The sequence below is a fragment of the Leucoraja erinacea genome, chromosome 2 (assembly GCF_028641065.1).
Source record: "Leucoraja erinacea ecotype New England chromosome 2, Leri_hhj_1, whole genome shotgun sequence".
NCBI classification, from domain to species: Eukaryota; Metazoa; Chordata; class Chondrichthyes; order Rajiformes; family Rajidae; genus Leucoraja; species Leucoraja erinaceus.
Genome location: NC_073378.1, coordinates 93,478,636 through 93,503,810, shown reverse-complemented (window position 1 = coordinate 93,503,810; position 25,175 = coordinate 93,478,636). Strand labels below are relative to the sequence as shown.

At 41.5% G+C, this 25,175-nt stretch overlaps 1 protein-coding gene and 1 long non-coding RNA gene across 2 annotated transcripts in view; one reads left to right on the top strand and one right to left on the bottom strand.

Moving 5' to 3' along the window:
* LOC129712715 (dynein axonemal heavy chain 11-like) overlaps positions 1-25,175 on the top strand; it is a 286,248-nt gene that overhangs the window by 138,113 nt on the left and 122,960 nt on the right. The window contains exons 41-50 of the mRNA XM_055661378.1: positions 407-534; positions 1,612-1,760; positions 5,136-5,286; positions 7,222-7,353; positions 8,582-8,755; positions 12,439-12,643; positions 13,608-13,773; positions 19,587-19,689; positions 20,282-20,521; positions 24,841-25,002. Of these exons, the coding sequence (XP_055517353.1) occupies positions 407-534; positions 1,612-1,760; positions 5,136-5,286; positions 7,222-7,353; positions 8,582-8,755; positions 12,439-12,643; positions 13,608-13,773; positions 19,587-19,689; positions 20,282-20,521; positions 24,841-25,002 (1,610 nt within the window). The remainder of the gene's footprint in view (positions 1-406; positions 535-1,611; positions 1,761-5,135; positions 5,287-7,221; positions 7,354-8,581; positions 8,756-12,438; positions 12,644-13,607; positions 13,774-19,586; positions 19,690-20,281; positions 20,522-24,840; positions 25,003-25,175) is intronic.
* The window catches only part of LOC129712728 (uncharacterized), a 41,358-nt gene continuing 16,808 nt past the window's right edge, over positions 626-25,175 (bottom strand). Inside the window, exon 3 of the long non-coding RNA XR_008726117.1 lies at positions 626-668. This is a non-coding gene — a long non-coding RNA (uncharacterized LOC129712728). The remainder of the gene's footprint in view (positions 669-25,175) is intronic.

The following is a 25,175-nucleotide window of genomic DNA, read 5'->3' as shown; positions in this document are numbered from 1 at the left end:
ATGTTAATGTTGAAATATTAAGGCCTACAGTCCCTCACTGCAGACTAATATTTTCAATCTTTTGGCTTTTAATATTATGCTTATCAAGTTGAGAGATATCAGTAGAATGGACTGAAGCACTTTACACTTTGAGACTTCAATGCCAATGTAAAGCATGTACAGGTCGCATTTGACATCCGGTCTTGCCATTTGTTTTTTAATTCTAATATTTGCCCTTGTTACATAGAGTATAAAGGTATCAATCATAATTTTGTTGGAAGTTCTTATGGCCGAATATTGTGTGGTTCCACTGCAGGGACTCGAGCACCAACATCTAACACAACACAAATAAATGCATGTCTTTTAACATTTATATCAATTTTTAAGCTATTTTCATTAATTGACAGGTTTTTGTTGCTGTTCCTAGGTCTTTTTTCCTCTATCATGAGAGAGCAAGCCAGCATTACACACGATGGTCCAAAATGGATTGTCCTGGATGGCGATATAGATCCCATGTGGATTGAATCATTAAACACAGTTATGGATGATAATAAGGTAATTAAGAGCATTGGGTGCACGGAAATTATCAACATCCTTCAACTTGGTACTCACCTGAATATATTCTTTAAATTGTTTCACAAATACGTATTCATGTTGTCTGTTCTCCTGCAAAAGGTACCTGAAACACACTGACATCTCAAGTCTTCAGAATCATTCCATCTAGGCATTATTAAAAAAACCCAAACAGAATCAACTCTTAATGGTGCCAACAAAACATGGATATAGTTGCACCGTCTTTGTCAAAATTGGGAATATTGTTTTTGCACCAAGCAATGTCCCAAATGTCCATTTATCACCATTCCTAAAGTTAAAGATGGCTTTAACAGCTTTTTTTAATTATCCTTTTACCTTTACGATCCAAATGAAGAGTCTCACCATGTTCGGATGATTGATTTGAATAACAAATTTATCTCTCATCTGTTCCATTATATTTGTTCTTCCCCGGGATTTCAATTAGATCTCCCATTGATACTTAGATTCATGCCTCCAGCTCTGTGTCAACTTTTATAGTAATCAATCAGCATTCTATTCTGAACATTTGTTTCTGCGCAAACTGCATCTGTGTATCTGTTTCTGTGCATCTTGCTCATTTTTTTCTCAAATACCCCAAAATCAACAATACGTTTATCTCTATATTTTATTTAGATTACGTGTTTGCAGTACACAATAATTCAAAAAAATTCTCGTTCATCACATTTTAATTTGAGTCCTGCCCATTGGGTATACAAATGCGAAGTTTCTTTGTTCTTCAGACATATGCTTCATCCCTCATAAGGCTGTGCGGCAGTTACCACGGTTTATCAATATTTCCCAGTTTCCTTGGATTTACATAACCTTTACACTCTTTGATCCAGCCACATATGATGGAAATATTCTTTAAAAAAAAGTATTTTAAAACATTAAATGCAAACTTTTAACTATTACTGCAAATTGATTCTATTGTGACTTGTAATGCTGCTGCAAGTTAGCATTTCATTGATCTATTGTCAGTGCATATGACAACTAAACACTCTGATGCTTGATTTCTATGTATTGATAACTCTAAGCTCCCTTTTTGATATTTGCATGCAGGTCCTGACACTTGCCAGCAATGAACGTATTCCACTAAATCCATCCATGCGTCTTTTGTTTGAAATAAGCCATTTAAAAACTGCAACACCAGCTACTGTTTCAAGAGCAGGCATTTTATACGTCAATCCACAGGATTTGGGCTGGAATCCGTGAGTTGCTGATTTTAGTAACAAATAATGTTTTGTCTTGTACCTTCATAGTAAAAATATTTTACTCATGCCCCCCAATTTCACTAAAATTATCTTGTAACTTTAATAGTGCTGTCTGTGAGACTTTGCTATGTAAGTTGGATGAGCAGGACTTTGCCCTTAACTTAAGGTGGTGCTGTTCTATGGTCAGATATATGCAGGGAATAAGCTGTTCCTTTATCTGTTGGTACATGCTTTCCAAGCTTTTATATCTTCTGCCCGATGGGAGAGAGACGAAGAGAGAGTGCCTGGGGTATAAACGGTCCTTGGTTATGCTGGCTGCTTTCGCAAAAGGAGTCTGGTTTGTGTGATGGACTGGGCTACATCCACAACTCTGCAATTTCTTGTGGTCTTAGTTGGAGCAGTTGACAAACCAAGCGGTGACTCATCCTTATAAGATGCTTTCTATGATGCATCAGTAGAAGTTGGTAAGAATCGTTGGAGACATGTCGAACTCCCTTAGTCTTGTATCGGCATTGATATGCTTTCATTTCCATAGCTACAAATTGATTGGTCCAGGACAAATTGTTGGTAATATTTATGCCTGGGTATCTAAAGCTCTCGGCTATCTCCATTTCGGCATGGCTGACTTTAACAGTGGAATAACCTAAAAAGTAAAAGAAAATTAGAGGAGGTTCTCAGACATTCTAGGGGAATAAGTGCAGTAATTAACCAATGCATATTATTTTTTAAATGTTACAAAATTATTTTGCAAGGCAAAAAGGCAATAATTGAATGCTGTGCCAAATAAGTAGTTTAGAGGAAAGATCATTTATCAACAATTTGGGTTTTAATGATGGAGTTGCGGAAGCAAAGGTTTAAGGGAGAGGTTTTCGGAATCGGGGGTCTATGTACCTGAAGGCAAATCAAAATGTAGACCAGTGAAGGCATCTACAAAGTGAATAAAAGGTTAGAATTTAATAAAAGTTTATAATGGGGCATTAAGGTTGAAGTAAGTTAGTTATTTCAAAGGTCTTTTATTCTCACGTGTACCAATTAAGGTACAGTGCTATTCGTATTACCATACAGCCATACTAAATAAAGCAACAAGACACACAACTACTGTACATAAAACTTAACATAGAATCCACCACAGTGGATTCCACATTCCTCACTGTGATGGAAGGCAATAAATTCTAATCTTCTTCCCTCATTTCTCTCCCGCGGTCGGGGCAGTCGAACCACCCGTCGGGGCGATCGAAGCCCCACAGCTGGCGGTCGAAGCCCCCGCGTCGGGGCGGTCAAAGTTCCCGCGGCTTGGAGCTCCCGAAGTCGGTCTCTAACCAGGGAATGCGAGCTCCGCATTGTTAAAGTCCGCAGGCTCGGTTGGAGTTCAGAGGTCGAACCCTGGCAAAGGGATCGGCAGCTCATGATCCCGCGCCCGCGGTTGGAGCCCCGAAGTCGGTCTCTATGTTACCAGGGAATGCGAGCTCGCATATCCGCAGCAAGAGATTGTTAAAAAAAAGTCCGCAGGCTCGGTTGGAAACATTTAACAAATTCAGAAGGAAGAGACAGACAGTTGGCGAGGCAGCCATTGCTCGAACCCTGGCAAATATAACAAACTAGGGAAGTCGGGGTCCCAGCTCACGGATGTGGTAAAGTCCCGTAGGCGCCCGCGGTTGGAGCTCCCCAAAGTCGGTCTCCAGCAGAGGCATCCAGCTCCTCGATGTTAGGCTGCAGTGTGGACGGAGATACGATAGGGGGAAAAAATCGCATATCCGCAGGGCAAGAGATTTGTAAAAAAAAGTTTCAAAGCCACCACAGTACCCCCTCCCTCCATAAAGACCACACCCATTTTGCAGTAAAAGTAGTGCCTTTCAACTTCAACATGCCACCATTTTTCAGTGAGTGGTGTCTTTCAACTTGGGGACAAGCCACACCCAAGTGGTATTGCCATCATTTGCAAACAGGAGTGGTACATTTTTTTTAACTTCAAGCCACACCCAAGCCACCATTTGCAGTAAGTAGTGCCGTACAACTTCATGCCACCATTTGCAGTAAGTAAACTAGTGCACTTTCAATTTCAGTAAGACACAAGCCATTGCATCCAAGCCACCAGCCAACCAGGGGCCTTTCAACTTCAAGGAGCTCCCAGGGGGGGGGGCAGGGAGGGTGCTTTATGGAACGCTAGTACTGCAAAGTAGTGCCTTTTTCAAGAAAGCAACCAAGCCGCCATAGACAATTTTTTCAACTCCAAGCCAAAGCTTTTGAGAACCTTTCAATATGCCACATTTTTTGTCTTTCAAGCTTTTTGCAGAACCAATAGAGCCACCATTTTCAGTAAGTAGTGCCTTTAGCAATAGCTCCCAAGCCATTTTTTGCAAGCTTTAGAAGCAATTGAGACATTTTTTTTCAAGCTTGAGAACCAATAGACATTATTTTGCAAGCTTTAGACCAATAGACATTTTTATGCAAGCTTTAGAACCAATAGACATTTGTTTGCAAGCTTAGGAATCAATAAACATTTTTATGCAAGCTTTAGAAGCAATAGACATTTTTTTGCAAGCTTTAGAACCAATAGACATTTTTTTGCAAGCTTTAGAACCAATAGACATTTTTAGAACCAATAGACACAAGCTTTAGAACCAATAGACACATTCTGCAAGCATTTTAGAACCACTAAGTGCACTTACATTTGAGTAAACTTACATGTGTTCAGTGTTATTCACAGCTCAGAGAAACGTGACCCTCTGCCTTCCTCCATCTTGAAGAGACTGTGGCACACCACTTCCTGGTTTTATAGTCCCTCCCCCCTTCCGCCAGGGGGGCAGCAGAGAGAATGGGGAATTTTGTAAAAACATTAATATCTCTGTCATTTTTAATCGACGGGAAAAATCCTCGGCACACATGCGGCGGAGGGGGGCTCTGAGCAAGGTGGCTAAAAATGACGGCCGTAGGTGGCGGCGTTCTCTCGGAAATCGCAGCACAGATGGCTAAAACCGGTCAAGAACAGACTTTTAGTTAGATAGATAGATAGATAGCTAGATAGATAGATAGATAGATAGATAGATAGATAGATAGATAGATAGATAGATATGATTCTGTGTTCTTATCTCAGAGGACAGATGGTCCCCTTTTCATCAGTGGGCAGTTCTTTTACCGTACTTTTGATTGGAGGGGAGGGGTAAATATTGTGTCCATTATTTATTCAAATGTGATACCCAACCTGAAGCTGAGATTAAAAAAAATTAATTTGAAATATTAGAAATGTTGCTGTTGAAAATACTATCTTTGAGGTGGAATGCCTTTCTAGAAATGTACACTTTTAAAAGATATTGTAACATCTGTCTTTCTGGACTAAATGGCAACCATAAATGTGTTATCTTTGATACATAGGTATGTGACCAGCTGGATTGACGCAAGAATATACCAGTCAGAAAAAATCAACTTAACGATTCTCTTTGATAAGTATGTTCCTTTATGCCTAGAACAACTGCGATCCTCCATAAAAACCATCACACCCATACCAGAAAACAGCATGGTTCAGGTAATCATCTACCCTCTTCCATTATCTGTCTCTCTACATTTGAAGTTTTCATAACTGTATACCTATACATAACTGCAGCTGATAACTGGAAATTATAGTATTTAAAATATATTCACTATAATATTTCTTTCAGTGCTTTTACTCTGGGAAGGGTGCCTATCAGTGTAGGCATGGGAAATAACAAGGATCTGCAGACGCTGGACTCTTGAGCTAAACACAGTGTTGGAGTAATTCAGCGGGTCAGGCAGCATCTTTGGAGTTGCTGCCTGACCCGCTGAATTACTCCAGCACTTTGAGTTTAGGCATAAGGAGAGTCGGCTGCTTGGCGTGCACTGCACAAATTTGGATGCAGCATTGCATTATTTAAAATTATGGCTGGAAATATGGTTTGCAGCAATTGATGTCTGGAACTCACTGAGTGAGGAGATGGTGAAATTGGATACAATCACAACATTGATAAGACATTTAGATTAACATAGTGTGATTAACAGACATGAATCACCTGCTCACTGGTACGCGTCCTTTTCTGGTGACATATCCAGCCTGCCACTTTGCAGACCCATCGACTGTTTTAAATGGTCATGTCCATCACCTGCTATGTACTACCTGATTTGTGGCCCCTGGTTCTGGACTCCCCCAACATCGGGAACATGTTTCCTGCCTTTAGCGTGTCCAAACCTTTAACAATCTTATATGTTTCAATAAGATCCCCTCTCATCCTTCCAAACCCCAGAGTGTACAAGCCCAGCTGCTCCATTCTCTCAGCATATGACAGTCCCGCCATCCCGGGAATTAACCTTGTATACCTACGCTGCACTCCCTCAATAGCAAGAATGTCCTTCCTCAAATTAGGGGACCAAAACTGCACACAATACTCCAGTTGTGGTCTCACTAGGGCTCTGTACAACTGCAGAAGGACCTCTTTGTTGCTGTATTCGATTCCTCTTGTTATAAAGGCCAACATGCCATTCGCTTTCTTCACTGCCTGCTGTACCTGCATGTTTACTTTCATAGACTGATGTACAAGGACCCCCAGATCCCGTTGTACTTCCCCTTTTCCCAACTTGACTCCATTTAGATAGTAATCTGCCTTCCTGTTTTTGCGGTTGGATGGAAAATCCCATGCTGTTGCAAAACGAGAAAGTGTCATGATAAAGATGGAGAATACAGCATCCTGTGTCTGCAGCTTTAATTTCCCTTGGATACTGATTTTTCTCAGGGCAAAATGTCTAAAGTTATAGACATCGAAACATTAGATGTTAAAAGAATAACTTTGCAAGAAGGTTCTCTGAAGTCCATGAAATGATGTGTGGAAGCATGGTCGGTATTCAGGAAAACTTTATGATGGCTAAATATGTCAACACTTTTGCTGAATACAGAAGCTTGCGTTTTATTGTGCCCTGGTCTCTTGTTCCCCTAACCACATGGGTGGTATTAATGCATTGTGGTGTCCGAAGGATCTTTGAATAAACAAAATAAGTTATCAACAGAATAATCATCATTGATGGTGAGAACTCTCAATTAAACAATATTGTTAATATGCCAAGGTCATTAAACACCGTACACTTGGGTTTGGAACTAAATGTTGTATATAGGCAGAAATACATTTTTGTCCAAATCTCATCGAGGTTCAATCCAGTGTTTCTGGCAAGTGTTAGAAGGGCAAATTTTCAGTGAAAGTGTGAAATAGGCAGTGTTACAATACTGGGAGAATCCTAAAATTGGCTGCCAGTTTATTAGCACTCATGTTGCACTATCATAGAAAATACGAATTTACTCTGACCGATCAAAACCTTGCGGCTCGGATTAGACTGATCCATGAAGCTGTGTGCCGCATTGCATTATGTACTCTTCTGATGAACTGTTGTGGGTTGTGAGAATTTATGCTAATTTAAATAACTTTTCTGTTTTTATATTTATATTATTCCTTTTTAGACTCTTTGCTCCCTTTTGGACTGTCTACTGACACCAAAGAATGTACCTCCTGATTCTCCAAGAGAACTATACGAGCTTTATTTTGTCTTTGCCTGCATTTGGGCCTTTGGTGGAGCAGTATATCAAGATCAGGTTGATTCTTCCTATTTCAGACATTGCCTTCATGTAATGGATTTGAATGCATAGAAAAATGACTGAACATTAGTACTTAATATCATTTTATGCCTTTGCCAACATAACGAGAAATAAAATAACATTTACGCCTATCCCTGCATTGGTACCGACTATAGACAATTTCCAAAGCAAGCATAAGATTGTTAATAGTAGAAGTGACTACTAGACTATTTGGCATTTTGTATGCAGCACTATATTGTTTTGCTGAAAATTGATGTTGGTTTTACAATGTAAAATTGAATCACGCTGACTGTGTTACTGATCTTAAATTTCCACAATTGATAATCCCAGCAGTTGCTCGGAAACATATGCAATAGTGCCCTCCAGTGGGTTGGAAAAGGTTCTGTAGAAACCCCCACTGTACTGGTCCATCTGACACGCCAGTGAGGCCACAAACTTCACTCTGCAGCTCCCAGAAAGATGATTATCATTGATTCCTCACCGATAATTTTTTTTTATCTGCAATTTTGAAGTCTTGGATTAGGAAGTTATTTTCTTTTTCCCCATAGCTAACCAGTTTTGTGGAAGTCCAAACTATTTAACTGACTCGCTTCTCTCTTTGAAGAGGTTCACCTGCCCTACTTTATCCCAACATATGCTTCAACTGACTGGAAACGCAGGTCTTTACTTCCAGCCTGTGTACTGCTAAGGCGGGGAAAAAATGAATTACTAATATAATTCCCTTGCTTTTGGATTTACCTTCTCTAATCCAGCTACCCAAATTTGTCTCTAGAGCATACAGCATGGATAAATAACTCATTCATGCCGACCTGGTTTTATTAATTTGCCTGGATTTGCCCTATATCCCTCCAAACCTTTTCTATCCAATATATTGTCTGCCAATGTGCTATCGAATGTGCATTTTGATTCCTTGTGATCTAACCTTCCTGTCCAGCATTCCATGTGGTACCTTATCAAAGGTCATGCTAAAGTCCATGTCAGCAACATCTACCACAGTGCTCTCATCAGTCTTCTTGTTCATCATATCTAATTGCATTAGATTATTGTGCCTTGTAGAAATTTCAATCTGGCCTTTTTATAGTATTGCAATGAATCTTACATGATGCTGGTTACGTTTCTTGTCTTCAGAAGATTAGTAGTATCAATCATTTAAAGGCTTCAGCCCACAGATAGAAATACCAATAACTTAACTTAAATGTATTTATTTATTTTGGGTTTTTTTCAGTTGGTTGATTATCGAGTTAAATTCAGTCAATGGTGGTACAAAGAGATGAAAGCTGTTAAACTTCCATCGCAAGGGACTGTCTTTGATTATTATCTTGATCCAGAAACAAAAAAATTTAGTCCTTGGTCTGAAAACCTCGCAGCATTTGAAATGGAAGCAGATAATCCATTACAAGTAAGTGAACCGAAATATATTCAGATAGGAGGAAAGTGCATATGCTAAAAATCTCAGAATTGAAATACTGGAACTGAAAAGAAAGAACAAGTTTAAAATTACAGGTTCAGATAGTGTATTCAATACATTATAAGGTCAAAAATTACATTACAGGTGCACAACCTTTTATCCGAAAGCTTTGGGACCAGACACTTCTCGGATTTCGGAATTCTTCGGATTTCCGAATGGAAGATTTTTAGCGTAGATTAGGTAGGTAGCGCGGGCGGCTTGAAAAGTCTGGAGTGGCTGCCTCCTCCCCGGAGACCGGGGAATCATTGTAAATCATTGCTTAAATGTTAGTCAGTTAGTTTGGAGGGATTTTATGTGGTGGGGAGGGTAAAGGGGGAAACTTTAATTCTTAGTCCCTTACCTGGTCGGAGAGGCGGGGAGCGGGCAATGCCTTACTGGGTCGCCATGCAGTAAGCTCTGGAGCGCTGTGGCTGCCGACTCCCAACATCGCGGAGCTGGGGGCTGCGGGTGTCCGGCCGCGGGCGGCGCTGGTTGGAGCTCCGACCCCGGCAACTCTACCCCTGGCTGCGTGGCGCTCCAATTCCAGCGCTGCCCACGGCCGGACGCCCGCAGCCCCAGCTCCGCGATGTTGGGAATCGGCGGCGTCGCAGCGCTGGGATACCAGCGGGGAGCGGGCAATGCCTTACCGGGTCGCCGTGCGGTAAGCTCCGGAGCGCTGCGGCCGCGGACACACAACATCGCAGGCTGCGGGCGTCCGGCCGCGGGCCGCGCTGGATTTGGAGTGCCGCGCAGCCCGGGGTAGAGTTGCCGGGGTCAGAGCTACAATCGGCGCCGCCCGCGGCCGATGCCCGCAGCCCCCAGCTCCGCGATGTTGGGAGTCGACGGCCACAGCGCTCCGGAGCTTACAGCACGGCGACCCGGTAAGGCATTGCCCGCTCCCCGCCTCTCCCACCAGGTAGGGGACTAAGAATTAAAGTTTCCCCCTTCACCCCCTCCTCCCCCTTCACATAAAAGCCCTCCAAACTAACTGACTAACATTTAAGCAATGATTTACAGATGTTTAAGTGTCTCCCCGGTCTACGGGGAGGAGGCAGCCGCTACAGTAGTACAGACCGTGGGTCTTTTCGGGTCAAGTTTGGCGCCAAACGCGAGCTTTGGTGTGCAGACGACATCCTGGAAAAAATGTCCGGTTTTCGGAGCTTTTCGATTTCCGGAACTCCGGATAAAAGGTTGTGCACCTGTATTAAACATCTATACTTGCATTTTCTAAGGCTTTGCCTTCAAATGCTTCAAAAGAATATTGTGTAAAGGTTGAAAAAATCAGTTCCTGACCAAACATACTAATTTGTAGGCCGTTTGCCATTGGCAGAAATAAAACAGGAATTACTGTAAATTAAAATGAAAATTTTTTAAAATTGTAGATTTTGGGAAAACAAAATGTAAACAAATGATGGAAAAAACTGCACCTGTGGGAAGAGAAACAGCTACAACTGTGGAGGCAAAGGAAACTTATTTAAGGGCCTGCCCCACTCATGTGTCCTTGGCACGCAAATTACGTGACCTCGTGGTCGTGTTGAGGCGCACGGGCATCGTATGGCCGCACGGGGCTGGTCCCACTGAGAAGCGCGGAGGGGTATGTAATTGTGCGCGACATCACCCGGGGCTCCGAAATGTTTGTAGCGAACAAAATCTTCGCGCGCCAATGGCCTGTCATGTAACTGACGGCCAAAGTGGGACAGGTCCAAGACCCTGGCGCGACGCAACGTCTCGCCTCCAACAGCAGAAGCAGGCAAACGATCGCCGAACTCGGCCTGGGGCTCACGGCCGTTGCGGTCCGGATCCGCCCCCTCTTCTATTCCCAGAGCGGGGACAAGAAAATTGAAGATAGACACAAAATGCTGGAGTAACTCAGCGGGACCAGCAGCATCTCTGGAGAGAAGCAATGGGTGACGTTTCAGGTCAAGACCCTTTTCAGACTGAAGATGAGTCTCGAAACAGAATGTCACCCATTCCTTTTCTCCAGAGATGCTGCCGTCCCGCTGAGTTACTCCTGCATTTGCGTCCATCTTCAAATGACATCACACGCTCCAGACGGCTGTGCGGGCGCATGAAGTTGCGTGGGACCGTCGCGCCTCAACGCAACAACGAGGTCGCGTAATTAGCGTGCCAAGGACACGTAAGTGGGACTGGCTTAAGTTTCAGGGAAGATGCAGGTGGGGTAAAACTGCGATGGTCACAATGATATGGGTGTCAGAGGCTATGAGGAGAATGGGGTTAAGAGGGAGAGATAGATCAGCCATGGCAGAGTAGACTCGATAGGCTGAATGGCCTAATTCTACTCCTATCACATGATATTATGGTACACTGTAAACAAGGATATCCGTCAATGAGCCAATGGGAGCAATTGGAAATTGCGAGTAGAGACAAAAGAATATGGGAGTTGCAAAATGCAGAGCAGAAAGACATGCCTGTCAGGTCAGGCTGGCCATGTCCTCCACTACAAATGGAGGAGAAAAGAAAAAAAGGGAGTAGAGAAAGCCAAACAAAATGAGCACCTTGCAGCCGTCTAAGCTCAATATTGTATTCTACAATTTCAGGTAACATGATTTATCTGCCTCGATGAGTGATCCATCTGTGATGTTGGCTCAGTTTGTATTATTTTTCACCTGGGAGTGGAGGACCTGCCCAGCCTGTTGACCCGATGTTCTGCTCATGTAAAGGGGGAGGAATTACTATTATCATTGTACAAGTAATAGAGACAAACAACTGCAGATGCTGGTTAATACACAAAAGGACACAATGTGCTGGAGTTAGCAGCATCTCTGGTGAATGAATGAATGAATGAATGAATCTCTTTATTGTCATTGCACATGGTACAACAAAATTTAAAAGTCAATCCCATGGTGCGATTCACGAACATGGATAGGTGACGTTTCGGTTCGAGACACCTCTTCAGACTAAGACTTGAATTGGGCTTGGAATAGAGGTGAGTTGACGGGCCGGGTGGTGTCTGCGGGAGTGTTGAGGATTGGTGGAGTCGTTGGTTGCAGTCCACAGGTGGCCAGAGTGCAGGTAAGGGTTAGTGATGGCGGTGGCAGACGTGGCAGTGGCAGCTTTATGTTTGACTGGAAGCTGGCTGGCGTTGGCAGCCAGGCCTGGTGGTGAAGGTCAGTAGGACTGGTCTGAAAGTGGCTGGGGCGATAGTGCGGGTTGGCAGCAGGTTTGGTGGTCCTGGCTTCAGAGAGGCCGGGGATGCGGTGAATGTTGGTGCTGCATGTCCTGGTGTCGTTGCAGGCCTTGGCCTCATGGCGGTCGGGTGTGCGGCACCATCCAGAGGTAGGTCCTGACCGAAACGCCACCTATCCATGCTCTCCAGAGACACTGCCTGACCTGCTGAGTTATCCCAGCTTTTTGTGTCCATCATTGCACAAGCAATGGCTTATCAATTTCAATGACCTCTGCAGGGGAACTGGCAGCCTGTGTTCTTAAAGAGATTGCGGTGTCTGATAACTGTGGGGACATTCTGTCCGCTATAACCAAAATCCAAGGTCTGGAATAATGAGGGTTTACTGTATATTGAACCATAATATTAAATTGTATGATTAGAATAAATTAGATTTTTTACTAATCCTGTGTATTATCAGATTATCCAATGTGTTCTTTGTTCATTGCAGGCAGTTCTTGTTCCTACAGCTGAGACAACCCGACTGCAATACTTTGTAAATTTGTTATTGGAAAAAGGGAAGCCAATTATGCTCGTGGGAAATGCTGGCATCGGCAAAACAATATTAGTAGAAGACAGACTTGCCAATCTATCAGAAGATTATATGGTCGCCAAAGTTCCTTTCAACTATTATACCTCTTCAGTGATGTTACAACGTAAGTTAAGATGATTCTGGAACTACTTACCAAACTTGGGCAGATGCTTGCTTCGGCCTCATGACATCAGTTCAATACAAAGCCTATGTTAAAAAAAAAATCTATTTGATTCTCAGATTGATTTCCCTGATGATTTGGGTTCAGCTTTGTTGATGGTATTTCTCTGCAGTCCAGTAAACAATAGATCTTCTGTCCATCCTTTGCAAAACTAGATGAGCAACCTCTAGTTGCATTCCATATAAACCCTATGCAACATCACAGAAGTTAAAGTGTTTGCACACGTAGCTGCTTTTTGGGGGTCATGTCGAAGACATTTTCTTCTCACAATTATTGATATGTAGTCCTGGGTGAAAAGAGCTAACTTAGGACAGGCTGAGTTCCTTCAATGGAAGGGAAAAGATGATGGCAACCCACTCTACAACTGGCAAGTTAAAAGCTTTTTCGTTTTTTGTGATGAATACCCCATGTGGCTCCTGTGAATTGTGCATTGTGTGTATCTCCAACAAACCCAAGACCCTGCCTGGCTAATTTTAAGAAATCGACTCACCTTCACCAATCACTATGGATTTCCGGCATTTGATTTGTATTTCATTTAACTAATGCTCAAATCTCACAAATTATAACACCTGATGTCATTTATTGATATGGGAATTGTTTTTTTACCAATCACTATGGATTTCCGGCATTTGATTTGTACTTCATTTAACTTGATATGGGAATTGTTTTTTTAAACAAGGGTTTATTGCTTACATGAACTGTAATTAAAGTGTACAAATTGTCTTTTTTAAAATTAATCAATGAAATTGCCATGATATTGCCTTGATATTTTCAATGAATCTTTTTACATGTGATTTTTCACAATAGTCCAAATTCATAGCTTTCATCTTTTTATTTAATTATTTGTTGAATTCCACTGATTTGCTACTTACAGATTTATCTTTTTATCAATTTAAATTTAAATCAGGTGTTCTTGAGAAGTCTCTTGAGAAAAAAGCTGGTCGTAATTATGGGCCCCCTGGAAATAAAAAATTAATTTATTTTATTGATGACATGAATATGCCAGAGGTGGATACTTATGGAACAGTTCAGCCCCACACACTTATCCGCCAGAACATTGATTACAAGCACTGGTGAGTATTACATACAGGCCTTGTACAGGGTTAGAAACATAAAACAACACATGAACAGGCTCTGTGATCCATGACGTCTGATAAGCTGATCAAATGATGTAACGTGAATGCAGAGACAAGATTTGAGTATTCATTTGGGAGAAATCGTTTCTTGAGTACTCTTGACTAGTTTTTTTTCCAAAGGTTGGCACCTGTACATCTTATTTTACATTATTTTTAAAAATAATCATTTATTTTGCATATTGGGTCATCTTGCACTTATTTGTTAGTGTGTTCATGGTTCAAGACCCCCTCCAGTGACTTGAGACCAAAACTGTGAACCCACCCTGACAAACAAGTGCAGTACTGAAATAATTCTCCACAGATGAAATTGCCAACTTTTAGATGAGATATTAAACTGGGCCTTGTCTGCTCCTTGAAATGGACTTCAGAGATGATATAGCACTGATAATGAGAAGTGAACTTGTTCCCAATTATGACACATTTTCATATCTCAGCATTTCTAAATGCAGATTATTTATGTTATTGTTGGAACTTGCTGTGTGCAAATTGGCTATCAGATTTCCTACATTATAATTGTGTCCAAGGTACAAAAGTCTTCTTGGGTAATCCAAGGATGACTTGCTTCCACTCCATTTCTATGGATTTTAAGGTAGCTGTAGAGTTTAATGCACCAACTCTTCCATAGACCAGACAGGTGGTGTCTGATGGGGTAGTCAAATGGGTGGTTGTGAGCTTTTCCCTCTGTTGTTAGGCTTCTGAACATTCCTTTCGATAAGCTAGCATATGGTCGGATTCGCCTCAACCCCATTACAACATTTGACTTTGTTTTTTAAACTGATTCGTTACAATGCTGAGTAATCTATTCAGTACTCTACACCCCCATCCGCATTTATTGTACTTGAGTTTGAACTGATTATATTTACAGATAGTATTTTCAAATGTTTGGATAGCATGTAAAACAAAGCTTTTCACTGTACCTCTGTCAATAAAACACCTAAAGCTAAAAGATGGTTCACTCCTTACCCAGGGATTCTATATACATCTGATACATTCTAGTCTTAGCATTTTTGATACCTCCTTCTGCATTTTGAACAGTTAAGGCCCAGAGATTTTTACATCTCAGCCGAGGCATTGTATTTTTTTCATGAAGGTCTTGAATGCATTCTGGTATCTTTCCCTCTGTATGGATGGTAATCTCATCCCTTGACAGCACTCAAAATAGTGGTTCTGAATATTATTGCAAGCTTATGGGTTTATACAGTGTTTACTAATTTTGTAGGGGGAGCAGCTGAGACAATAAGACTAGTTTTCTCCAGTTTGCCCCTCCAGAAAAAATGTGCATCCATTGCCTTGTTCTTTAAACCGCCATCTCTCACCTCTTTTACCTCACAGTGTGGTGATGTTGATGGCAAACTGGCTAAATTTCTGAGCTAAGAGAGCAGAGCATCTTTAAGGTTTGTTACAGTTCAGAAAGTCCATGAAGTTCCTGACGCTTTAGGTCCCAATCATCCTTTACAGAGTAGACTTTGTTAATGTGTGCTCTCTTTTAACATGTCACATTCTAGCTAACAAATGTGATTCACAGCTGGAAATCAGCATGGATTTATGAAGGGGAAAACATGCTTGACTAATATTCTGGAATTTTTTGAAGATGTAACAAGTAGAATTGATAAGGGAGAGCCAGTGGACGTGGTGTATCTGGACTTTCAAAAAGCCTTTGACAAGGTCCCACACATTCAATTCAATTCAATTCAACTTTAACGTCATCGCACAAATACAAGTATCAGTACAACGAAATGCAGTTTTGCGTCAGTCCGTAGTAGTTGTGCATAAAGAAATAAAAAAAATAGAAAGAGAGAAGATACAGAATAATCAAAAAATACAGAATAATTAAACAATGGGGACGGAGGGACCGGAGAAATCTATCGGCGGGACTCCGAGTTCAGCAATGTGATTGTATTGTTGTAGAAGCTGTTCCTCATCCTACTAGTACGTGACCTGAGGCTCCTGTACCGCCTCCCTGATGGGAGGAGGGCAAACAGTCCATGGTTGGGGTGTGAGGGGTCTTTGATGATCTTCCCAGCCCGTCTCAGACACCGTTTTCGGTGGAGGGCATCCATGGCAGGGAGCGGGGCACCGATGATGTGCTGCGCGGTTTTCACCACCCGTTGTAGTGCCTTCCTGTCCGCAGCAGTGCAGCTGCTGTACCATACCGTGAAGCAGGTGGTCAGGATACTCTCTATGGTACAGCGGTAAAAGTTGGTCAGGATCCGGGGGGACAGGTGGGCTTTCTTGAGCCTCCTCAGGAAGTAAAGGCGCTGCTGTGCCTTTTTGATCAGCTTGGAGGTGTTGAGGGACCAGGACAAATCCTCTGAGATATGTACTCCGAGGAATTTATAGCTGGAGACGCGCTCCACCTCAGTCCCGTTTATATGGATGGGGGTATGACTGCCTCCTCTGGTCTGCCTGAAGTCAACAATAATCTCCTTCGTCTTCTTGGAGTTGAGGACGAGGTTATTGTTGGCACACCAGGCTGTCAGGTGCTGGATCTCCTCCCTGTAGGCTGACTCATCGTTGTCGCTGATCAGCCATGAGATTAGTGTGCAAAATTAGACCACATGTTATTGGGGTAGGGTATTGACATGGATAGCAAACTGGTTGGCAGACAGGAAGCAAAGAGTGGGAATTAATGCTCCTATTCAGAATGGCTGGCAGTGACTAGTGAGGTACCGCAAGACTCGGTGCTGGGACCCCAGTTATTTACAATATATATTAACGATAATGAAAGAATGGGTAGACTGGGCTTGTAATCACTGGAATTTAGATGGATGAGAGGGGATCTTATAGAAACATAACATTCTTAAAGGATTGGAAGGCTAGATTCAGGAAAAATGTTCCCGATGTTGGGAGTCCAGAACCAGGGGTCACAATTTAAGAATAAGGGGTAAGCCATTTAGAACTGAAATGGGGGAAAACGTCTTCCCCAGAGAGTTGTGAATCTGTGGAATTATCTGCTACAGAAGGCAGTGGAGGCCAATTCACTGGATGTTTTCAAGAGAGAGTTAGATTTAGCTCTAGGGCTAAAGGAATCAAGGGATGTGGGGAAAAAGCAGTAACGGGAAACAGACTTTAGCCATGATCATATTGAATGAAGATATTGAATCGAAGGGCCGAATGGCCTACTCCTGCACCTATCTTTCTATGTTTCTAAATCAGACGCTGCTCTATGAATGTTCAAAAGTGCTTCTGTACAAGAAACCACTTTTGGATGTTCTAAAAAAAGGAGAAACCATTAAGTCTTTTTACCGTGATCTCTGGGTAGGCGAAAGTACTTCATGATAAGTGAATTGTTCTTTTGAAATGCAGTCATTGCTTTTGTAGAAAAAAGCTGCAGCCAATTTTTATGCATCTGTGTCTAAAATAAGTGACAATATGAATGACAAAATAATTTATTTTAATAGAGCTTGTTGAGGGATACCTGTCAGCTCGACATCAGAAAATCTCACTACTTCTGTCAAGTACTGAAAAGTATTGAAAGATCAGGTTATGTTTTCCTGAATATTTAAACAGAATTTTATTTTAATATTTAAAAGATTAGACCACTAAGTGCAGCATTTCTTCAGTTTTTCATGGAGCTCGCAGGCCAGACTAGTTTTAGAGTGGTTTCAGAGTGGTTACCTTACGTTTCCTTTGGAAGGTGCTGTGCTTGAATCTGTCACTATTGGTGGAGTTCTGTTAAAATCGATCATAACTGATCTACAATGAGCAATTTTGCAAATTCAAGATTTAGTCATGACAGATCAAGTCAAAGCAAATCCTTTCTTTAACCATCCAAGAATTTGGATTTCTGAAACAATTTCTAATTATCCAATGCTTGATACCTTGCATAGTATTTCTGGTTATCTTAATTATTCCAGACAGAAAACAAAATGAGATGACATGGATTTTTTTCTGGACATATACTGCGGTTTATTGGGATGGCTTTCAGGATTGGTACATTGAGAAACCAATGAACAAGCAAGCCAATCTAGGCTGAGCATCGTGTTATAAAAAAGGATTAATTGGCACTCTTGTTGTACCCTTATGGTAGAATTCTTCATTAAGGTGGTTAATTTGGAATCTCATTTAAAGAAATTATGATGGTACAAGGAGAGAGTTTGTTAAGATAGATTGGGGTGATGTTGTGTCACCCACGGCAAATAGTTAAGAAGAACATGTATGAACTGCAACATTGTTCATTCCTGCCTGGGTCAAATATAATAGGAAGGGAGGCTAAACCATGACCAACAAGGGAAATTAGATAGTATTGCGTCCAAAGAGGACGTCTAGAAATTGGCCCAAATCTGAGGATTGGGTAAAGAGGACCGAAGGATGAATTAAGAGGGGAAATTACACTATGGGAATAAAATATTTGCAACAGCTTCTATCGATTATGTTGCGAGGGAAAACATAATGAAGACAAATATAGGCCCCTTTACAGTCAGAAACAGCCATTATTTTCCAGAAAAATACCGCAAGGTAACAAGCTCTTTGGACCCCTAACTCCACACTAGTAGCACATATTGTCAGGATTGAGAACAGGTCAAATTAGAGGATAGCTAATGTAACACTGCTTTTTCAAAAAGAAATGGAGAGAAAACTGGAACTTGTACAGGACCCAGTCAGTCGGATATTGGTTGTGGGGAAATTACTAGGCATCTATTATTAAAGATCCAATACCAAAGAATTTGGAAAACATTAACAGGATCAGTCAAAGTTTGCATGGATCTATGAAGGGGAAACATACTTGACACATTTACTGGCGTTTATTTAGGATGTAGCTAGTAGAAAGAAAGAACTAGCAGATATTGTATATTTACACTTCAAAAAGCATTAAACTAAGGTCCCATGTATGAATTAGTATTAAACAACTTTTTTAGGACTTCAGTACAATGATTCTTTCTGTTTTCAATATGATCTACCTGTCGAGGTTTATAAGTCATTGCAAATGTGCTGAATTTCCTCGAGGTCTAGACATTGTCTAGAAATGCTGCCTTGGCTGTTGTATCAGTGTGGTTGGGACTTGAAGCCCCTAACCATTTCTGCTTCATCACTAATGATGCTGATTGGGGCATGTACTTAACCATGCTTCCTGAAGTCTTCACTACAATAGCAATTGAGTACCATAGCAGAAATGTCAAAGTGCAATTGTATATGCGATGGTGAGACCACATTTTGAACTTTGTACGTGGTTGTAGTCTCCTTTTCTGAATAATAATTTTCTTCTTATGGAGAGACTGCAGTGAAAGTTCTCCAGGCTGATTTATGGAATGACAAGATTGACGTGTACAGAAATATTAGGATGATTGGACATAATCAATATGATCAGCCATGATCATATTGAATGGCAGTGCAGGCTCGAAGGGCCGAATGGCCTACTCCTGCGCCTATTTTCTATGTTTCTATAAGTTACTTTGTGTTTGGAAGAATGAGATAGGAACTTATTTAAACATAAAATCCTGTTGGAACTGGGTAGATGATATACAGGAAGGATGTTCCCTACAGTGGGGAAGTCTGGAACTAGAAAACACAATCTAAGAATATGCAATATTCCATTTATGGCAAGATGAGGAGCAACATTCCTTCCAAATAATGGTAAACATGTGGAATTCTCTACCTAAAAAGACAGTGGAGGCCCAATCATACTCCCCATTTCACACCACCATCAATCTAAATCATATCCCACAATATCTGTAATTATTTTGTCGGCTATTTTATCAATTTAAATGAATGATGCTTTTCTGAATTCTTTACTTTTTACAAATGATCAGGTATGATCGACAGAAGTTAACTCTGAAGGAAATTCACAACTGTCAATATATCAGCTGCATGAACCCAACAGCAGGGAGCTTCACCATCAACCCAAGGCTTCAGGTAAAAAGAAGTTGCTTAACTGCGACTGTACAATAAATCAGGTTGATTTTTCTTTTCAAGTTGGAAATTAAATACATATTTCAAATTGGTTTTAAACTTTCAATCGACAATACTAGAATTGAAGCACCTACTTACTGATGCAAAATGCTGCCAACATTGTAGACCCACCACTGAACGCTGCAAGTTTAGAGAATGAGCCAGATTATCCTAGGTCCTGAAACCAAGTTTAATCTAGTAAGATCCAGCTTCAGGTACAAGTACCTGGTACACTGTGAACGACTCGATTATAATCATGTATCGTCTTGCCGCTGACTGCATAGCACACAACAAAAAAATTTCACTGTACCTCTGTGCACCTGACAATAAACTAAACTCATCTAACTAACATCTGACTTAGTACATCAGCATACCAGAAGGACCATAGCTCTTGGGGTCCAGTCACGCTCCTTATTTGTATATTTCCGTTCAATGTTTAGTTTAGAATTGGTAAATGGCATTATCTTATGGTATTTTGTTCTTTGTGATCAAGATCCTTGATTAATGTAGAATTGTTTTGCACAAATAATCGTTCTTCTATGTTCCTCACTTCTAGAGACACTTTACAGTATTTGCAGTGAATTTCCCTTCAGTGGATTCCATGGAGATGATCTATAGCAAGATTCTAAGTTTTCATTTTCTAAGCTCAAATTTTGCAACATCAGTAGTAAAGACCATTCCTGCAGTGGTACAGGCCGCAATCTGGCTTCATCATAAAATGACCCAAAATTTCTTGCCAACAGCAATTAAATTTCATTACATTTTTAACCTTCGTGACCTCTCCAATATTTTTCAGGTAAGATTACAGCTAACATTGTGCACTTTGTCCCATCTTTCTAGGAATAATTTCTAATTTAGAAAAGAGAATTAGGCTGGATACTTGAATTAATCTATGGTCTTTCAAGTTCAGAGCTTAAACTCATCAGATCATCGAGCCTTTACTGCCTGTTGACTTTGTCCAAAATGCTGGCCTTTGGGGAAATTCCTGGGATGTCTAGTGTGCCCTGAATAATGTAATGAAAAGGCAGTAATACATAATTATTGTTTTGTACAATTGTACTTGTGATCAAGGTCTCAGAAGTTACCAGTTGTTACACATTTTTGGGCATAAAAAATAATGACTGCTATATATATCTCCTGATGCTGGGCTCACGAGGAAATCAACAGGCCTGGGAGGCATGACATGCAAAGGTTTCCACTTCCTAAATCTATCTCTAAAACGAAACTAAATCTCCATGAGCTGGCAAGAGCAAGCCATTCGGCCCTTCGAGCCAGCACCACAATTCAATGTGATCATGGCTGATCATCCACAATCAGTACTCCGTTCCTGCCTTCTCACCAAATCCCTTGACTCTGCTATCTTTAAGAGCTCTATCTAACTATGACTTGAAAGCAGCCAGTGAATTGGCCTCCACCGCCTTCTGAGGCAGAGAATTCCACAGATTCACAATTCTCTGGGTGAAAATTGTTTTCCTCATCTCCCTTCTAAATGGCCTACCCCTTATTCTTAAACTGTGACCTCACATTTATCCACATTAAACTGCATCTGCCCACTCACCCAACCTGTCCAAGTCACCCTGCATTCTCATAGCATCCTCCTCACAGTTCACACTGCCACCCAGCTTTGTGTCATCTGTAAATGTCATCGGCATTTAGAACGGAGATGAGGAAACAAGTTTTCATACAGAGAATTGTGAGTGTGGAATTCTCTGCCTCAGAGGGCGGTGGAGGCCGGTTCTCTGGATGCTTTCAAGAGAGAGCTTGAAAGGGTTCTTAAAGATAGCGGAGTCAGGGGATATGGGGAGAAGGCAGGAACGGGGTACTGATTATGGATGATCAGCCATGATCACATTGAATGGCGGTGCTGGCTCGAAGGGCCGAATGGCCTACTCCTGCACCTATTGTCTATTGTCTAATTTGCTAATGTTACTTTTAATCCCTTCATCTAAATCATTAATGTATATTGTAAATAGCTGTAGTCCCAGCACCAAGCCTTGCGGTACCCCACTGGTCACTGCCTGCCATTCTGAAAGGGACCCGTTAATCCCGACTCTTTGTTTCCCGTCTGCCAACCAATTTTCTATCCATGTCAGTACCCTACCCCCAATACCATTTGCTCTAATTTTGTCCACTAATCTCCCACAGGGGACCTTAGCAAATGCTTTCTGAAAGTCCAGGTACACTACATCCACTGGCTCTCCCTTGTCTATTTTCCTAGTTATATCCTCAAAAAATTCCAGAAGATTAGTCAAGCATGATTTCCCCTTTGTAAATCCATGCTGACTCGGACCGATCCTGTTACTGCTATCGAAATGTTCCGCTATTTCATCTTTTAAAATTGGCCAGAAGCATCTTCCCCACCACTGATGTCAGGCTAACTGGTCTATAATTCCCTGTTTTCTCACTCCTGTCTTTCTTAAAAAGTGGGATTCCATTAGCTACACTCCAATCCACAGGAATCTGATCCTGAATCTATAGAATATTGGAAAATGGTCATCAATTCATCCATTAGGCTCTGGGGATTTATCAGTCTTCAGTCCCATCAGTCTACCCAACACCATTTCCTGCCTAATATGAATTTCCTTTTTCCTCCGTCACCCTAGGTCCTCTGGCCACTAGTACATTTGGGAGATTGTTTGTGTGTTCCTTAGTGGCACAGATGTGCTCAGATGTTTTTTGCTGCAAATTAAATATTTGCCTTAAAAAATAAATCTGTTTTTTGCAAAGCAAGGTGTATTATTGTCCCCAGCTCAACGGTTAAGGCCTTTACCTCCGCCTACTTCTGGGGATTTGAGATTCAGCCGCATTTATGGAAAAGAGAATGATTAACATTTCAGGTCAATGACATTTCAGAACTGTGATTGAAAGATCATTGAACTGAAACAGTAACGCTCTTAAGGGTTATTATTATTAAGGGTTTGGACACGCTAGAGGCAGGAAACATGTTCCCAATGTTTGGGGAGTCCAGAACCAGGGGCCATAGTTTAAGAATAAGTGGCAAGCCATTTAGAACAGAGATGAGGAAAATCTTTTTCACTCAGAGAGTTGTGAGTCTGTGGAATTCTCTGCCTCGGAGGGCAGTGGTAGGCTGGTTCTCTGGATGCTTTCAAGAGAGTTAGATAGGACGCTTATGAATAGTGGCGTTAAGGGATACGGAGAGAAGGCAGGAACGGGGTACTGATTGTGGATGATCAGCCATGATCACATTGAATGGCGGTGCTGACTTAAGGGGCCGAATGGCCTACTCCTGCACCTATTGTCTATTGCCTTTTTCTTCATGTGTTCCCGAACCTGCTGATTATTTCCTGCATGTCCTGTTTTTAAATCAGAATTCCAACATTTGCACATTTGTGCTTTTTAATCCCCCATTCATATATTTGGGCAACTTTTCTTGTTGATTGCCATATTTATATTTTTATGAAACTGTGTTGAAAATGACTGCTGAATTGTGGAAGACACCAGCAATGTGCCTGAAATTCAAGAGAGTCAGGGGTTGGAAGATGGTGGAGTGGCTATTAGTAGGGAGAAAGGTCTGAAGGTGGATAAGTCACCTGGACTAGATGGACTGTACCCTCGGGTTCCGAATTAGGGCTTTAGAGATTGTGGAGGCATTGACAGTGATATTTCAAGAATCACTAGAGACAGGAGAGGTCCCAGATGATTGGAAAATTGCCAATATTTATCCGCTGCACAAGAAGGGAGCAAAGCAGAATAGTGGGAACTGTAGGCTGGTTAGTCTGACTTTGGTGGTTGGTAAGATTCATTATAAAGGATGAGGTTACAGTGTACTTAGAAGTTCATGATAAAATAGGCTGAAGTCAGCATGGCTTTGTGAAGCGGAGGTCTTGTTTGACAAATCTGCTGGAATTCTTCGAAGAAGTAAGTATCAGGACAGATTAGGGAGAGCCAGTATATGTTGTTTAATTAGACTTTCAGAAAACCTTTGATAAGGTGCCGCACATGAGGCTGCTGAGGAAGATGGGAGCTCACTATCAAAGGGCAGATACTAGCTAGGAGAGCATATTGGCTGGATGGCAGAAGACAAAGAGTGGGAATGAAGGGGACATTTTCTGGTTGTTGCCAGTGACTAACGGAGTTCCGCAGGGGTCGGTGCTGGGGCCGCTACCCTTCACGTTGTATATTAATGATTTGGACGAGGGGATTGAAGGCTTTGTGGCCAGATTTGCAGATGATATGAAAATAGGTGGAAGGGCAGGTAGTGTAGAGAAAGCAGGGACTCTGCAGATAAACTTGGACAGGTTGGGAGAGTGGGAAGAGAATTAGCAGATGGAATACAGTGTAGCAGAGTGTGGAGTCATGCAATTTGGAAGTAGGAACAAAGGATTAGACTATTTTCTAAATGGGGAGAGAATACAGAAACCGGAGGTGCAAAGGTACTTGGGACTGCTGGTGTAGGATTCCCAAAAAGTTAATCTGCAAGTTGAATCGATAGTAAAGAAAGCAAACTCAATGACACCATTTATTTCAAGAGGGCTTGTATACAAAAATAGGGATGTAATGCTGAGGCTCTATAAGGCGCTGGTAAGGCCGCATTTGGAATATTGTGAGCAATTTTGGACGCCATATCTGAGGAAGGAGGTGCGAGCTCTGGAGAGGGTCCAGAGGAGGTTTACACGAATGATCCCAGGAATTATTAGGTTAACCTATGATGAGCGTTTGTGGGCACTGGGCCTGTACGCGGTGAAGTTTAGAAGAATAAGGGAGACCTCATTGAAACATACAGAATAGTGATAGGCTTGGATGTGGAGCGGATGTGTCCACTAGTTGGAGAGTCCAGGACTGGAGGTCATAGCCTTAAAATTAAATGATGTTCTTTTAGGAAGATGAGGAAAATGTTATTTAGTCAGAGGGTTGTGAATCTGTGAAATTCTTTGCCATAGAAGGCTGTAGAGGCCAGGTCAGTGGATATGTTTAAGGCATTTTTGTTTAGTATAGGTGTCAGAGGTTATGGGGAGAAGGCAGGAGAATGGGGTTGTGAGGGAGAGATTGATCAGCCATGATTGAATGGCGGCGTATACTTGATGGGCCAAATGGCCTAATTGCACTCCTATCACTTATGATCTTATGAATTATTTTAGTTCTATTTCTTTCCAGGGAATATTATTCACGCTTCCTGATTGTTTAAAACAGTCAATTGATTTGGTATTACTGTGGCTTCACGAATCATCCCGTGTCTATGAAGACAAGCTAGTTCAATCAAAAGATTCTGAGCTCTTCCAAAGAATTCAGTTGGACACAGCCAAAAAATTCTTTGAAGTAAGTTAAATATGAAAGGATTATGGATATGATGAATATGATATTTTATTTTTGTTTCCAGCTTTCATGTTCAGACTGGACAATTGAAAGTATTCAATTAATTTTCTCCTGATTTCTTTCCTTATAACTCTGCAAATCTTTGCATTTCAAGCATATTTTTAGTTTTGATGGTA